Source organism: Coturnix japonica, chromosome 2 (genome assembly GCF_001577835.2).
Source record: "Coturnix japonica isolate 7356 chromosome 2, Coturnix japonica 2.1, whole genome shotgun sequence".
Classification (NCBI taxonomy): Eukaryota; Metazoa; Chordata; class Aves; order Galliformes; family Phasianidae; genus Coturnix; species Coturnix japonica.
Window position 1 is genome coordinate 110,027,827 of NC_029517.1, and position 15,380 is coordinate 110,043,206.

A 15,380-nucleotide genomic window follows, 5' to 3' on the forward strand; every position below is an offset into this window, starting at 1 on the left:
GATCTTTGAGGTCTTTTCCAACCTCTGTTGGAATCTGGGGAGAACACAAGCTGTAAATCCATCCCTAAACTTTCCATGTCCGGTTATCTCGAAGCAGGACTGCGCTTCCTGCACTGCTACCAAAGCACGCCGTGAGCGCTCAGCCGAAGAAGGGGCAGGGCATAGAAAGGCGCCCGCAGCGTTCCTTCTGTGGACGGCCAGCAGGCAGGAGCCTCCCCGCTGCACCTCCCTGCTGCCGCTCCCCCCGCCGCCCCACGTCCGCCGGGCAGCGGCCCGCCCCTCCGCCGCCCTCGGTCCCACCCGGCGCCGCCCGCCCGCTGCCCGTGGACGCCGGTTCTGCCCGCAGAGCTCAGCGCCCTCTCGCCGCTCGAGGGGCACACGCGATCCGGGGGCGGGAGGTGAGGCCGGCCCGGCCCGCCCCGCCGCCAGGTGCCGTACCTCGGCCCGGGAAGTGCCCTCGCGGCTCTGGGGCGGCCCGGCGCGGGCAGAGCCTAACGACGCCGCGATGAGCAAGATCTCCAGGTTCTTCAAGGGGGGCGGCTCCGCGGCCTCCAAGGGCCGTGGGGGGCCCTCGCCGCAGGAGGCCCTGGCCCGGCTGCGGGAGACGGAGGAGATGCTCAGCAAGAAGCAGGAGTACCTGGAGACCAGGATTGAACGGGAGCTCGCACTGGCCCGGCAGCACGGCACCAAGAACAGGCGAGGTGAGCCCCGTGTCTGGCCGGGAGAACCCCGGGTGATCCGTTCAGTGGCAACCTGAGTGGGTTGTGTGTCTTTAAATGGCCGGGCTCCTACAGTAGGCTGCTGTGGTGGCTTTGGTATCCATTTGTGTGCGGTGTGCTGTGGAGTCATTATGGCGGACTGATAAGAGGATGCTTTATTCTTAACTAGTTTTGTGCCTGTAGTCCAGCGGGTGGTAATAAATAAAAGTCAGGATCCTGCTTACATCAGTGCTGTCGTCTCTGGGAAGCAAATGGTTGGAACCACATGGACACACAGGCCTTTGAGAAACAAGATAATTGCTTCTTTAAGTTGCCTGGAATCCTTATTGTCTACTCCAAGATGTACTTTTTCTTAAATGCTTCCAAACAGAGACAAAATATTCTGAATCAAAGATTCACACTGCAGCAAAAGAATAGTTCTTTCACATACTCCTCCTGTTGCTGGATAATTAAAAAAGTTAATGCTGTATAATTTAGAGCTCGTGAGGAGTGCTTTGGTTATCCCCTTAATGTATTTGTAATACTTTGGCACTTCATAGTTGTTAGCAGGAAGTATTTAATTAGGATTAGAAAACACTGGTAGGAGTTGGTCAGATTTTAAGGGACCAAAGCCATCCCAGCAGCTGAGTCTGTCTGTGGCACGTGAGCTCTCAGGGATGTCACATTGAGGGTTGTTGTGTTCCAGACATCTTAGAGAGTTCTTATGGACTTCCCTGCTTTGAACTGGAGCATCTCACTGGGCTTTTGAGCAGGCACTGGCTCTTCAGGAAGGGAATCACTGCAAACTCATGCTGTGGGACACAGTGACCAGATAGCTCCCAGAGCTGGGTCACTGTGCACGAGCAGTGGGGCTGACACAAGGAAACAGGCTTGTTCCTATGCCTGTAGCAATTCCTACCAAGACCTAGGCATGCTGCTATGGAACTTCATGCCAAGCCTGCACTTTAAGCTGGCGTTACTGCAGTTTCCTGCTTCAGTCTTGCCTCACACTACTACTACTCCCATCCTTTTGTTGTCAGAGCTTCCTGAAGGGTGTGTTCCAGAAAGCAGCTGTAAAATGGCTTAGTTTTTCAGCTAGATTGTTTGTGTCCAGGCTAGGCTAGTTTTTTTTTCCCAACTCCATGGCTGTAGAAGAGCTTGGGCACCTGTGAAGAACAGAATGGTGCAGAGGCAGCAATTACTCATTACTGGGAGAAGGTGGATCAGCTTCTGCAACCTGACTGGTTTATGTGGGTTCCGGCTGTTAGTCAACCCATTGTCTCATGCTTAAAACACGTGGCATTAGGCTTGTGAAGCTTCTCTCCCAGGTGTTTGCTTCCTCTGCTGCACCGAGTGTGCAATCCTGGTTTTATCTGCTCAGGTCTATGTGAAGTCTTGTTGTAAACTGTATTGTTGAACTGGTCATGGTCAAAAATAACTCCCTTTGATCTTGTCATTTGCTCAGTAAGCCACAGTTAAGGTCAGTAAAGAGAAAGTAGGGCAAGAAGTACAGAGAAAGATCTTCTTTTAATGTCAAAAATGGCTCTAAAGTCATAAGGAGGTGGTGAAACTCCAGTCATGATAAATGGGAGAAACTCATCTTGCTGTGCCAAAGTGATTGAATTTGGCAGCCTGAGTAAACTTCATTCCCTAAGAATATCCTTCATTTGCTGTGATGTTTGTGCTAGTTTTTATCACAGTTCATTAATGTATAACAGCTCTGACTGCTCCTTGTGCTATAGTACAGAGGAAATCTGTGCTAGACTGCAACTATTGTAGTGCTGTGTAAACACAACGTGAGTACAAGAGAATGAAAGTTTGAATCTACAATGCCTTGTTAAAGCAAATATTTCAGAAGGAGCTGGTGGGTCTCTTGATGTGTTCTTTTCATAATTGCTCCTGTGGAGGAGCCCGTGGAATTTATAACAGGAGCGTCTGGGATGAAGCAGGATTTATCTAAATACAGACAGTGCTCCAAGTTAGCGTGATCTCATTTGATTTTTAGGCTTATGAGTGTGAGTCAGTTTTACTGACACAAGTGAGATCATACTTGAGGGGCAGCAATTTTTCGTGAGTTCAGATGGGTCTGAGTCTTGGATGGGTTCATGTGACGTCAGGAGTTTTAACTTGCCTTCAAGCTGTAACATATTAGCTATATAAACAGATCTGAAGTGCCAGTTAATATATTTGGCTTCTCCTTCATGAAGTCTGCATCTCTGCAGTTCCTGTATTTCATTTGAAATTAGCTGGGCCTTGGGGATGATACAGTTGCCATGTTACCTGATGGTAACTTTTTACTGTAGCTAGACTATCACATGGTTTTCTGAAGGCCAGTGTGTGCTGGAATTCCTCTAAGAGAGGTTATGTCATGATGAGCAGTAGTTATTTGTACAGTTTACATTGCCTTTGGATGTCTCACCATATCAGATCATAACTCAGTCTTGCTTTATTTTCTTGAGTATCTGTTGATGTTTCAATCAGTGCACAGCTGCCAGCTCCAGCAGCACATTGGCCCTTCATCTTCAATATTCTGAAGGACAGAAAGTGATCCAAAGTGTCAGAATTGATGAGGCTCGAGTTGAGAAATTGGGGTAGTGCTGGAGAGATGCAAGATGTTGTGTTTTCTTTGTGTTTCTATGGCTCGTTATGTCCGGGTTAGCAATGACAGCACACAGTTCCTTTATGATTGTGGGTTAGGATCCAATACAGCTCACCACAGAGAAGCTTTTTCACCTGAAAATTCCCACCTTCGTTTTGGGTGTTCTTTTAGCATGTGGAGGGCTGCTGCTTCCACTGCTGAGTGATGAAATGATGACCAGGACTCTGTTTATTTGTTTAAAGTGAGTTTATCAGCAATACTGAATGTATGAATAAGCACAAAGTACAAGAAAATGTCCCTCCAGAGTAGTCCTGGGAAGTGTTCATGCTCTGTGCCTTATTGTTACTGCTTGTTTGCTCTTAACAATAATCCCAATGCCTCTGAATCTTCCTTCAGCTGCCCTATCTCATAGCTCCACAGACATGCAAGTCTTTTATTTCTGTTTTGCTGCCTGAAAAGTCCATTTAGAAGAAAGAGGGTTTTCTGAAATGTGTCTGTGCCTGTGAAAATAACTTTGTTTAAGCCTGAAGGCTGTCACAGATCCTAAAATATGGATGAATGAAAAGAAGTACTTTAAAAATAAGTTGAAAGAAGCCATACCTCTTCCCTTCCCTTCCCTTCCCTTCCCTTCCCTTCCCGTTGCCCCTGCCCGTTCCCGGGTTCCCTTTTCCCTTATCCTTCCCTTCCTTCCCGGTTTCCCTTGGCCCTTTCCCTTCCTTCGGCCCTGCATTTTCTTCTATATCCAGAATAGCAATAAAGCTTAACCTAGCAGCTATATAATACTACTGAGAACAAAGCTTGTGAAGAAGGTTGGCTTATATGAGTGGATTTTCTTGTGTAGTACATTTGGGTAGGGCTCATGTAGCCATGTAGCATTCCTTTTCAATGAGCTACTTGGAGCCAGAATGCTGCTGAAACTGGAGAGCAATGTGGCAGTTGCTGCTGTCAGGGACAGGGCCATCATCGCTGTAACAGGGTGTGTGACAGGTAGGGACTGACTGAAGGTTTGTGGCAGGGAGACAGGAGGAAACCTTTAAGCATGTCTTTGTTCTGTGACTTACAGCCATTGTTCTCTGCTCTTTTTGGTCACGTTCGAAGTGTCTTGCTGTCAGCTGGAGTGGTTGTCATGAGTCAAGTGCCTTATTGCTACTGAATTATTGTCTCAGTTGTAACTGTATATGGCTTCCCTCACAGGGTTTTAAGGATTAAGAGTATCGATAATGATCTTAAGGCGGTGTGATTTTTATGGCCTCAGTGGCATTTCATCTGGTTGTTCCTGGTTTGAATTCTGATTCTGTAATCCATCAGTCCCTAATGGGACACAAAGTGAAGTTTTTGTGAACTGTAGTCAAGAATGAGATCCGGTGTTTTCACAGTGCTGTTATGTCTTCTGAAGACATAACCAGTTTTCCCCTGGGAATTTTAAGGCTTTTTGATTATTTCTTGCTCCTTACTATAACATCAGCTTAGCAGCGATACTGGAGAAGTGTCTGTGTGTAAATAACAGAAGTTCATCAATATTCATGCCTAAACCAATGCAATAGCCTGTTGCTGTTCCAACCACTAAACTGGAAAATAGAATAAAAACTCAAATTCAAAGCAGTGGTTCCTAATCCTACTGAGCTGTGTCCTGCTTGCTGGACTTGGAGTCTCCTTCTCTGGAGATATTCAGGACCCGCCTGGACGCCCACCTGTGTGACGTGGTGTAGGGGACCTGCTTTGGCAGGGGGGTTGGACTCGATGATCTCTAGAGGTCCCTTCCAACCCCTACAATTCTGTGATTCTGTGTGATGTGAAGAAGAGCACAACACACTTGGTAAACTACAAGGAATTGCTCACCACTCCATTATAAAATGCGGGAGTGGAATCTGCTTCACTGGAGCAAAACAGAGTATATGAGACTGCTTTCTTTTTGTCCTGAAGACCTCCACCTCTACCTGCTTAAACTGGTCTTACTTTTGCTTCCTCAGACTCTGCCCTTACTTAGACTCATCCTACCAGGCTGTCTTTCCTTTTCTGAAATCTTGGAAATGGGCAACGCTCTCTTTCAGTGTCATTCTCAGAGCTTCAGTAAAGTAAGTTGATGTTCTCCTCAATTTTTCATTTAAAAAATTAGAGATTATATTTCAGTTTATTATGCAGTAGCATTTCTGTGAAGCATTTAAATATTGTGCTTGCAAGAAGTAGTACACAGACTTAAAAATGCTTGTGTGTATAGTGGAAAATTACTTAAAAGTATATTTAATTACAATCCATAAAACAGAAAAAACAGATTTCAAGTAACAGTGAAATTCTCTTATTTTATCTGTAGGGGCTGTAATTACAGAACTCTTCAATTAAGGGCATTCATTTAATATAAGTGGAAAGATGTTGTATTATTGTGTTGGAATATGTCACACCTGGGTTGATAAGGAAAGAGTATGAATTGATTTGCTAACACGAGCTTTGTTCTGTAAGTCACTGAAAAGCCACTCTAAGGTCTCCCCAGAGCCTTTTCTTCTCCAGCCTGGAAGCTCCCAACTCTCTCAGTCTGCCTTCAGAGGAGAGAGGTGCTCCAGCCCTCTGACCATCCTTGTGGCCTCCTCTAGACTTGCTCCAAAGGCTCCATCTCCTTTTTAGGATGGGTGCCCCTGACCTGAACATATTACTCCAGATGGGGCCTCACAGGAACAAAGGACAATACTTCCCTATTTCTGCTTGTTTCCCAACCTGTACTCATGCTTGGGACTGCAAAGCTTCAGACTGTGTCCCAGAAGCTGGCTAAATGCTGAATTTCAATACCGAGTTAATCTGTTTTGATTGTGGTTTGCTGTCCTCATACACTTTACCTTAGATTCCAAAGGCGCTGTACTTCAGAGTCTGTGGGAATGCTTGTCCTTGTGCAGCTAATGATGGCAATTTTGACTATGTCAAATTCAAGCACAAGCAGTAAGTAGATATTTTAGGGTATCCTTGCTTTATTTGGAGAACTGGATACCCCAATGTCTAGATTCATTGTTTTTTTACACAAGTAAACAGAACACCAACAGTAATTGCTTTTTTCCACTGACTGGGGACTGCAGTTGCTTGCTGGCTCTGAACATGATTGAAAAATTGAATATAACAGGAAAAAAGACACGGCTATTAACTGGCTTTGAAAAACTAATAGTCTCTCTCTCTTTTTTTTTCCCTAAGTCAGAACTTAGTCTCTTTTGTATGCTTTATCTTGCCTGGCACATGTCGGGTTTGGAAGGAATACTGGTCAGGAAATGCTTGTGGCAAGATTGTGTGTTCCACACCCAGAAACTGAGTGAAAGCCCTTTTCTCCTTCTGTTTGTCACATGCATTTATACAGGTAATGATTTACTCTGGGCAAAGTATGCTGCTTACAACTTAGCAAATACAAAACAGTAATCTGCCTGATTTAAAAAGGCAATTGAGAAGTGCTGGATTTAAGTGTGACCTTGTCCACAAAAGCTTTATATCTTCTATATATATTCAAGCTCAGAGTTTTTAATATGTATGTTCCTTGATGACTACAAGGAACATAAGGATAATAATAATTGATAATAGTCTCGTGCGGGTTGGAAGGGACCTTAGAGATCATCGAGTCCAACCCCCGGGATTCGAGCCTCTGTGTAGCAGAGCGGCACTTCTACCACTTGCGCCACAGGGGGGATTCGAACCCGGGCCCTGGTGTTGCAACGTGGCATTCCTATCACTGCGACACTGGGCGCAGATAAAACTGAAAGCCAAAGCAAGATAAAACTGAAAGCCAAAGAAGTGTGAATCTTGCCTCTGACCTGAGGTCAGGTCATTTGGACTTGCCTTTACACTGGTCACTTTCTGCTACCGAGACAAAACATTGTCAACAGCACTGTTGGAGAGGTGGCCGTTATGCCAGATCTTGCTCTGTCTTCCTTAGCTCTACCTTAGGCTTTGCAATCTTTTCTTTCTCATTTCCTGCTTTCTGATTTCTCTTTGATGTTTTTCTTTTTCATCCCTATCTTCCCCGTTTTCCCCACGTGGAATTCAAGATCTTCTGTAGAGGAGGAAGAAGCTGTTCTTGCCTGTTCTAAAAGGATTTAACCTAAAAGAGGCTTCCCAGCATGTTCATGCTTCTGCATGTTGGTGATAAACAGGCTGCTGATCCGATGTGGTCAAACTTTGCCTCTCTTCTAGTAAGGCAGGAAGGTGAGAACTGTGACTTCTCCTGGTCAGATCGTTACTGAACTGCTTGTCCTTGTGTTTTGCTGTGAAGATACACAATGTCCTGTGCCTCTTTGCATTCCAGCTGCCTTACAAGCACTGAAGAGAAAAAAGAGATATGAGAAGCAGCTGAGTCAAATTGATGGGACGCTCTCAACAATTGAATTCCAGAGAGAGGCACTGGAGAATTCACACACCAACACAGAAGTGCTCAAGAATATGAGTTATGCTGCACAAACTATGAAAAAAGTCCATGAAAATATGTAAGTCACTACTACTGGCTTTCAAAAGGAGCTTGGTAATTGTTTTTAAACTTTATCATCGCTATGGTCTGTTGTATCCAGTCATCCAGTTTTTGACTTCATTTTGGTTCAAGCATTTAATGTCAGGAATGCTGTTGGTGCTGTTGTGTTATATTTGGCAGGCAAATATTTTTTCTTAGCAGCAAGTTTAGATGGAAGTCCGGCTAAATAAAGAGATTCAGGTGGCACTTTTTTTTAGTAAATAGGCCTTGGCAGCAGAGACCTGATGCTGCCCTCAAGTCTTCCACAATAAAGCTGAGTTTCTTCAACTAAGTGGATGCTCTACCTCAAAGTCTGTAAACTGGACTGTGTGATTCAAAGTACTGGTTAGGATCAAATAGAAGGTATTTTTTTGTGTGTGTGTGTATAATACTTTTATATGGCCTATGTTGTTTCATGAGGCGTTTTCCTGCCTGAATAAAGAGTTATATCAGAAAGGTTGTTCTGGCAAAAGTAAACAGGAACTGAAACAATAATGAAATGAACAATAAGGGGAAACTTTTAAGTGTGGTCCTTATAAGTTTCCTCCAGTTCTGGTGAATGCTTAACATCAAGAAAGATCCATCTATAGTGGTGCTGACCTCAGGAAGGAGATGTGGTCTGCCCAGTGATGGTAGCTGTTGGCTGATGGATGAGTGAGAAGCACGTAGAGAGGAAGCACAGGCTGCGCAGAATGACTTGAGTTGTTATGCCACAGTGGAAGGAACTGGACTGAGTAAAACACAGTTAAACTTGCCAGGAAACGTTAAGGCTTAAGTAAGGGAAATTAATCCATGTGAGTTCTTCTGTTTAAAGAGAAGTAAACTAGGATTTCTTTAGGTGTTTCTGAGTCCCGTCTGCACAATTTGAATGATGTATCTCTAAAAACTGCTCTCTCTTATGTTGCCAGGGACTTGAACAAAATTGATGACTTGATGCAAGATATCACTGAACAGCAAGACGTGGCTCGGGAAATTTCAGAAGCAATCTCAAACAGAGCTGCGTTTGGTGATGAGTTTGATGAGGTCAGTATTTTAGTAAGAACTGAGTCTTAGCTGTAAAATCACTCCGTAGTTGTTTTGTGGTACAGTGGTTTGTTCCAGAGTTTTATTTCTCAAAAGGTGAGGATATGAAGTTTTGTGGCTCTTAATTTATCCTATCTATGACCTCTTTTGTTTATTTAAATCTTTATAGAAATAAGATAAAAATATAGACAAATAAAAAGGAAGTTTCAAACCTAGTGCCGTGGTTGGTATTTTCAGTTGTAGTGTTCTCGGTTGCACCATGGCAGGAGAAGGTCACTAAAGCATGTAATTTGCACTGCTCTAAATGGATACTGAAAGGTATAATTTGTTGTGCTCCAAACAGGAATCCATTTAACAAAGTGCGTATTGCTATCACTGCACCATGAACAGGCTACTGTTCCTAATTTTTGCATATATGGGCCAGATTTTAACACATTGTATTGTTTTGGTGGTCAGAGATGCTGATCTTGCCATTATTTTCTGGATATTCTACAGTACGAAAGAATGTAGGAGTAATTCCTGTAGCAGGCAATAAGGATTCTCTTCTAGAACTCTTTTCCTCGGTACCTTTCAGGAAACTGAAACCTCTGAAACTTTGTTGCAGTAGCTTTCATCCAATGGCTGGACTTGACTCTGTGTGCCTGAGGAAGTTGGTACTGCTCAAAGGCTGGGGGTACTTTGTGCAGTCTGTGGGAAGTACAGCTGGAGGTCAGACTGAGTGGAAATAGAAAATCAAACTAACTGTACTACTTTGTGTTAAGATGGCCGAGCACTAGGAATCGTTTCAATAATCTCTTAAAGAATCAAGCAGTTCCCACCTTTCTAGCTAATTAATTCCTACATACCCAAATGGACAGCAGAGAAAAACATGTGTGCTATATATCATATTTGCTTAATTAACTTCTTATTGCCTCTTCATTCAGAAATTATTTTTTGCATGAGTTTTTGAAAATGGTAGTGATTCTTTTTATTTTCTCTCCATTATCTTCTTTCCTATTTTTCCACTTTGAATCTAAATCATGAATTAATATTGGTGCAAGGAATGGGATTTGGCTGACATAAACTGGGCTCCAGTCAACTGGAAAACTTACTGCCCTTCCATACAGCTATACAGGATCACTCAGTTTTCATCTGTGTTCAACTTGTAGGGTTGCTGACTTGCTGACAATAGCAGGACATGGGGAAATGGTTTTAAGCTAAAAGAGGGAAGATTTAGGTTGGATGTTATGGGGAAGTTCTTCACTAGGAGAGTGGTTAGGCCCTGGAACAGGCTGCCCAGGGAGGTTGTGGATGCCCCGTCCTTGGAGGTGTTCAAGACCAGGTTGGACGGGGCCCTGGGCAACCTGATCTAGTAAATGTGTATGTTTGGTGGCCCTGCCAGGCAGGGGGGTTGGAACTACATGATCCTTGAGGTCCCTTCCAACCCAGGTCATTCTGTGATTCTGTAATTCTGTAGGGTTCTAGACTCATTAGGTGTAGTGTGGATTGACCCAAAACTTTCTAAGAGATACTGGTCTAAGTTAATGAGTGTTTCCTGTTTTGGGAAAATAAGCCACTGTCATTCATGTGGGGCATCATTGTAGCAGCACCTGCATTTGTATAGGAGCCTAATATTTACAGTATGTGTCCAGTCATTGGGAAATCTGGCTTCTACGCTACTTCAGCTTAAGAGTGCTGGAATCTGTGGACTAATCACAAGGTTCTCAGGGGATTTATGTTGGAGGAGGATATTTAAATTTTTCTTTTCATTTGAAGGACATTTTGCCCACACACTTGGATTTCCTCTTCACATGATACCACCGAAGCATGCAATTTGTGCTGCTCAAAATAGACACGTAAACATAACGGTTGTTTCTCCCTAGCGTGACACTGTATGTGTGAGGAAGAATGCAAAACAAGGTCCTACCATACCTGAGTAGAATCTAAGGAATTAGCCTTTGGCTTTTTAAAAAGCATGAAGCTTTTTTATGTTTTAGTATTATACTTGTAGATGAGACTATCTGCCCAAATTAACTGCTGCAGCTAAAAGCCCGAGGGTGTTGTGTGCTTCAAGAGTGAGTAACCAGACCCAGGAGAACAACTCTAGTGCTGCTTTGAAATCACATGTAATCCTGGGCTTAGCATAAAAGGGTGGAAACACAACAATTAATGTCAGTCTGCCTTATAACCAATGGAGTCTGTTTGGTTTTTAAAATGTGAAAAGATGCACATTAAAATTAGAATCGGTTTAAACTGTGCAGGCTGCAGGTTTAGAACAAATCTGCTGAAGGCATTTGGACTTTTTTCTCTCTGTTTGCCTTTTTCTTTGTCATGAGTAGTACACTGACGTAGTACACTGGCATTTTTGTTTCTAGTTTTATACTTTGACCTGTTTCTAACTTCCATCGTCCTCATTTCAACTTTCAGTGAAGGTTTATTGCTATTGGTCACAGTTGGTGAAAATGATCCTTGCAGTACACTACTTTATAACATTTCTTTATCAAGCATAAACTGCTATTTCAGTAATACTTTGCTTTATGGTGGTTACAAGTGCCCTTGACTGAGATCACTGTCAGGACAATGAATTTGTTAATGTTTTCCTTGAATTTAGGATGAGTTGTTGGCAGAATTAGAAGAACTGGAGCAAGAAGAACTGAACAAGAGAATGCGAGATGTCAGACTGCCAAATGTTCCATCCACATCGCTACCTTCTCGCCCTGGTAAACTGCTGGCTTGCCATTTTAAGTTTCTCATGATTAAACCACGCTGTGTGTCAAAGAGTGAGAGAAAATCACAGGCACTTATTTACCTCTGCTTTGTTTTCTAAAGCATTGTAAATTCCTTACTTTTATTTTGGCGTAGTTTATTAGAAAAAGGAATTCCAGTTTGATGTATGAGAGCATTTAGGACCAAAATCTCTATGGATTTGAAGAGGTAAATTCAGAAAACTTCACCTTTCAATATCCTGGTGCATCTCCTGCTGAAATATAATGAAATCACCAGAGAATGGGAAGATTTAGTTTTTGTATGGCAATTAGATTATCAATCTTTCTTTTTTAATTAGAGTCTGACCTAGATACAAAATGTTTGCCTCAGGAAAATTCAGCTTTTCAGGTTAGTGGTTTGGTGTTTGCCACTGACATTGTAATTAGCAATGCAAGAGGTAGCAAGGCGGGCAAACAGAAAGAAACATTGTCATTCCTTTGGTTTCTTTCCCTGGAACGTTAAGGTAGTCTTGTTTTCCTGCAGTTACGCTGTGTTTGTTTTGAATTAAGCCACAGACAGGCGGCTGTTAACTGTATCCTTCATGTGTCCCTGTTCTCTAGGAGCTGTAGGACTTGCTGTGTACTGGTGCTAGTAAAAAGAGAATAGATACTCAGTGGCAAGAATGGCACTGTGACCTTCCCCTGCTGAGCAGTAAGCCAGTGGCACCTGCAGTGTAGGAACTCAACCTGTTGGTCTTCTGTGTCCTCCTCCCAGCTTGAGTCTCTAGAAGTGGTACTCAGGGTCTGTTCTGCAGTGGTAGCTTTCAGCAGTATGGCAGGAGCTGACTGTGTGCACTAAAACAAACACGCAGGGCTGGTGCACACCCAGTAATGCAAATCCTGACGCACACGGCATGGAGCTGGGGAAAGCCTGGGCTGAACCAGGGCAGTAGGGCGTGCAATTTGCAGGTCACTGAATGTAGGCTATTTGTGTGAGGTTATAATTCGGGCTGTGTGAAGACACCAAAGCCATCAGCTTCATCACTGTTACCTACGTTTAGCTTGCTCCTCAGTGCAGTGACCCAAGATCTTAAAACTAAAAAGCACCGTGCAAGTCCTAATGTTCACAAATAAAATGGTTCTGATCACTATTATTAGTTAATGATTGTTGTTAATCTCTCTCTCTGCAGCTTCAAGCAGGAAGAGAGTGGAGGATGAAGATGACATGAAGCAGCTAGCAGCCTGGGCTTCCTAAGGGCACGGTCTTTTCCCAGCATTGAATGTTAGTGTACAGATGTCAAGAGCTATAATACTGTTGTAACCTTACCAATTTACTGTGGTTCTATTTCATACACTTCTAAAAAATGGCATATCTTTCTAAGAATAGTGTGATTTCCATATTATAACCAAGCAAACGGAAAACAGTGATTGCTGAAGCTTTCAAACTCAACATTTATTCCAACCTAGGCCAGAGACATATTGTTATTAGTACCATTTTTTAATAGGTTATGTCCTGTTGTTCTGTGAGACTTCAATGTCTCACCTGTGCACACACACAACTGGATGCATTACTGCAATGAAAAAGATAAGTAATGGAAGCCCCATCCTAGGGGGTTGTGTGGTTCGATCTGTTAGCCAAACAGCTTTATACACAGGACCAGTGAGTTCCTTTGAGCCTGGGAGCTAGTGCCATATCAGTGTGTGGTATCCAAAATGCCTTTTTAACCCTTTCTGCCCATCTAAACTACTTACAAAATTGACATCTTATTGTCCAGCTACCAGCTTTTTAGTGTAAGGAACAGATGCCACTCAGTACTAACCCACTATGTATATAGAGATGTCACTGTTAAAGTACAAAACAAATTCAGTGTGCTGGCTTGTACAAAGAAATTGTATTTAATAAGACTGAAGCTTTGTGGTAGGAGCTTGCTGTAATTCACAGGGAAATAGTAAAACGCTGTGGAGTTCCTAGGGAAGTGGGAGCAGAGTCACATTGATTTTTGTTTTCTTCTTTTCGAATTGATGTAATTCTGTGATGATTGAACTACTTGGGGATAGTGGGAATCTTGCTTTCTGTAGATTTGTAGCAACAGGAGACTGACCAGTTACCCTGGTGGGCTTTCACCTGTGATTTGCTTTAATAGCCTACAGTAGGCTCTGCACTGTGGTATTTTTGGTTAAGCACAAGCTAATGTGTTTCTGATGTGGCATTCTGACGTGCTCAGAACCTTTCAAATTATGTTCTTCAAATGAAACCCAAGATTTACTAACATGTTTAAAATTCCAGTTTTTCAGTACTTCGTTATCTGCAGAGGAATTGCTTTTGGTTTGCAGCCATCTGAAAGCAGAACTCATAGAATCAACGTGTTACTGCAAACACTCTCTATTACCTTGAACATATTTTACCAGAGGGCTGTGGAAGCATATAGTGTACCGTAACTGATTGGTTATTTATTTTAAGATTATTTTCTTAGCAGGCATGGGCATTTGAAAGCCGAATAGCTTTACAAAAACATTGATTAAGAAACAGAAGAGTTAATATATAAATGTCTTGTAAATAAATGTTTTGGTGCCATGTCTGTGCTGTGTTTTACTTTCCTGGTGGGGAAAACTTACTTTTGCTTCTTACACCGCCACCAGCACACAGTACTCTATTTAGCTGCTATGAGCATTTCTGACAACACTTTTAGATGCCCCGGTCTTTCAGCACCGGGTTAGAATTAAATAAATCCTCAGAGGTGTATAAAGAAAGTAGGGGAAAGTGCGGTGAAGGCAAATGAAACCGCGCGGCGTTGGGCTATGGTGAACCTGAGGAACCTGAGGAGAATCGCGCCTCAAGTAACCGTTAGGCGGAGCTCTGCGCACAGCGCCCGGCGGCGGCGGGCCGGGCTCAGCGCCGTCATTCCTTCCCTGCTCGGAAAGCGGAGCTCCGTGCCGCCTTGTGCTGTGCTCCGGAACAGCTTGTGTACCCTAATTCAGGTGTACGGTAGTTCCTGATGTAACTCAGAGCTCCCCAGCAGCATCTCATAACACCCAGCTCAGCCCACCGCCGCCCTTCCTCAGAGGCATCGCGCCCGCAATGAGAAACTGTGCTGCAAGAAACGCTGTCTTTGGCTCAGCCATTTCCTCCACAACAAACACACAGAAACAAACAAACACAAAGAAAAACACATACAGATGCGCTGCTTAAATAGATTGTTATTCGTAGCCTCCCTGTGGCCGGGATAGAAACTTTTCTAAAGGGAAGAGCTGAATGTGCAGGGCAGAAATCACCTCGTGTGTTAAGGGTTAAAACTTCAGCTCCTAGTGCTTTGGAAGCTCTGCCAGAAAAGAATATGCCCAACTAAATGAGCTTCCTGGGGAAGAGTATCCTCCTTGCTGCAGGCCAAGGCATTTGTGGAAAAGGTTTCTAATAGCATTAACCCCTCTGCTGATCTTATGCTGCACCAGATGCACAAAGAGCTTTCTGTTACTGAGAGAATCCATTTAACCAGAAAAAAATGGTGGGAGAAAATGATAAGTAGTGAATACATGAATTTATGTAGACGGAGGAGCTGTCTGGGGCACATATTTGTCTGGGTAAACTGAAATCTGAGCCAACATCTGCCTCACCAGAGCAGTACAGAGTCCTTTTGTTGAGAGATCCCGCACTGCTCTGACTTTTGGGATGTCACGAGCCTCCTCTATCTATATCTATCTTTCTATCTATCTATCTTTCTATCTATCTATCTATCTATCTATCTATCTATCTATCTATCTATCTATCTAATCTATCTTTCTATCATCACTTCTCATCTGGGCAGTGAAGGCTGTGGGCCTTCTCATGGAACGAGAGTTGCAGGACTGTAACATCCCCATATCACACAGGGGGTGCCAGTAGGGGACTGCAGCATGCCAAGAGCACA

The 15,380-nt window shown here is 43.4% G+C and overlaps 1 protein-coding gene across 4 annotated transcripts; it reads left to right on the plus strand.

Moving 5' to 3' along the window:
* Positions 1-330: 330 nt before the first annotated feature.
* On the plus strand, positions 331-14,054 carry CHMP4C (charged multivesicular body protein 4C). Of its 4 annotated transcripts, XM_032442783.1 has the most exons (8): positions 594-701; positions 5,268-5,372; positions 6,472-6,631; positions 7,314-7,470; positions 7,571-7,748; positions 8,677-8,791; positions 11,382-11,490; positions 12,666-14,054. In XM_032442783.1, exons 4-8 carry the CDS (start codon positions 7,386-7,388, stop codon positions 12,728-12,730), a joined length of 552 nt encoding a protein of 183 aa, XP_032298674.1. In that variant the 5' UTR covers positions 594-701; positions 5,268-5,372; positions 6,472-6,631; positions 7,314-7,385; the 3' UTR covers positions 12,731-14,054. The 4 variants fall into 4 exon arrangements, with proteins under 4 accessions (XP_015711333.1, XP_032298674.1, XP_015711334.1 ...); XM_015855848.2 differs by having other exon boundaries at positions 5,268-6,631; XM_032442784.1 differs by lacking the exon at positions 6,472-6,631.
* Positions 14,055-15,380: the final 1,326 nt, after the last annotated feature.

Excerpts from the sequence above, each read along its gene's own strand:
- CHMP4C (XM_015855847.2), top strand. The coding sequence starts at position 506 with ATGAGCAAGATCTCCAGGTTCTTCAAGGGGGGCGGCTCCGCGGCCTCC. Across the intron at positions 7,749-8,676 it reads AAAAAAGTCCATGAAAATAT|GGACTTGAACAAAATTGATG; the intron begins GTAAGTCACTAC and ends TTATGTTGCCAG. Across the intron at positions 11,491-12,665 it reads ATCGCTACCTTCTCGCCCTG|CTTCAAGCAGGAAGAGAGTG; the intron begins GTAAACTGCTGG and ends CTCTCTCTGCAG.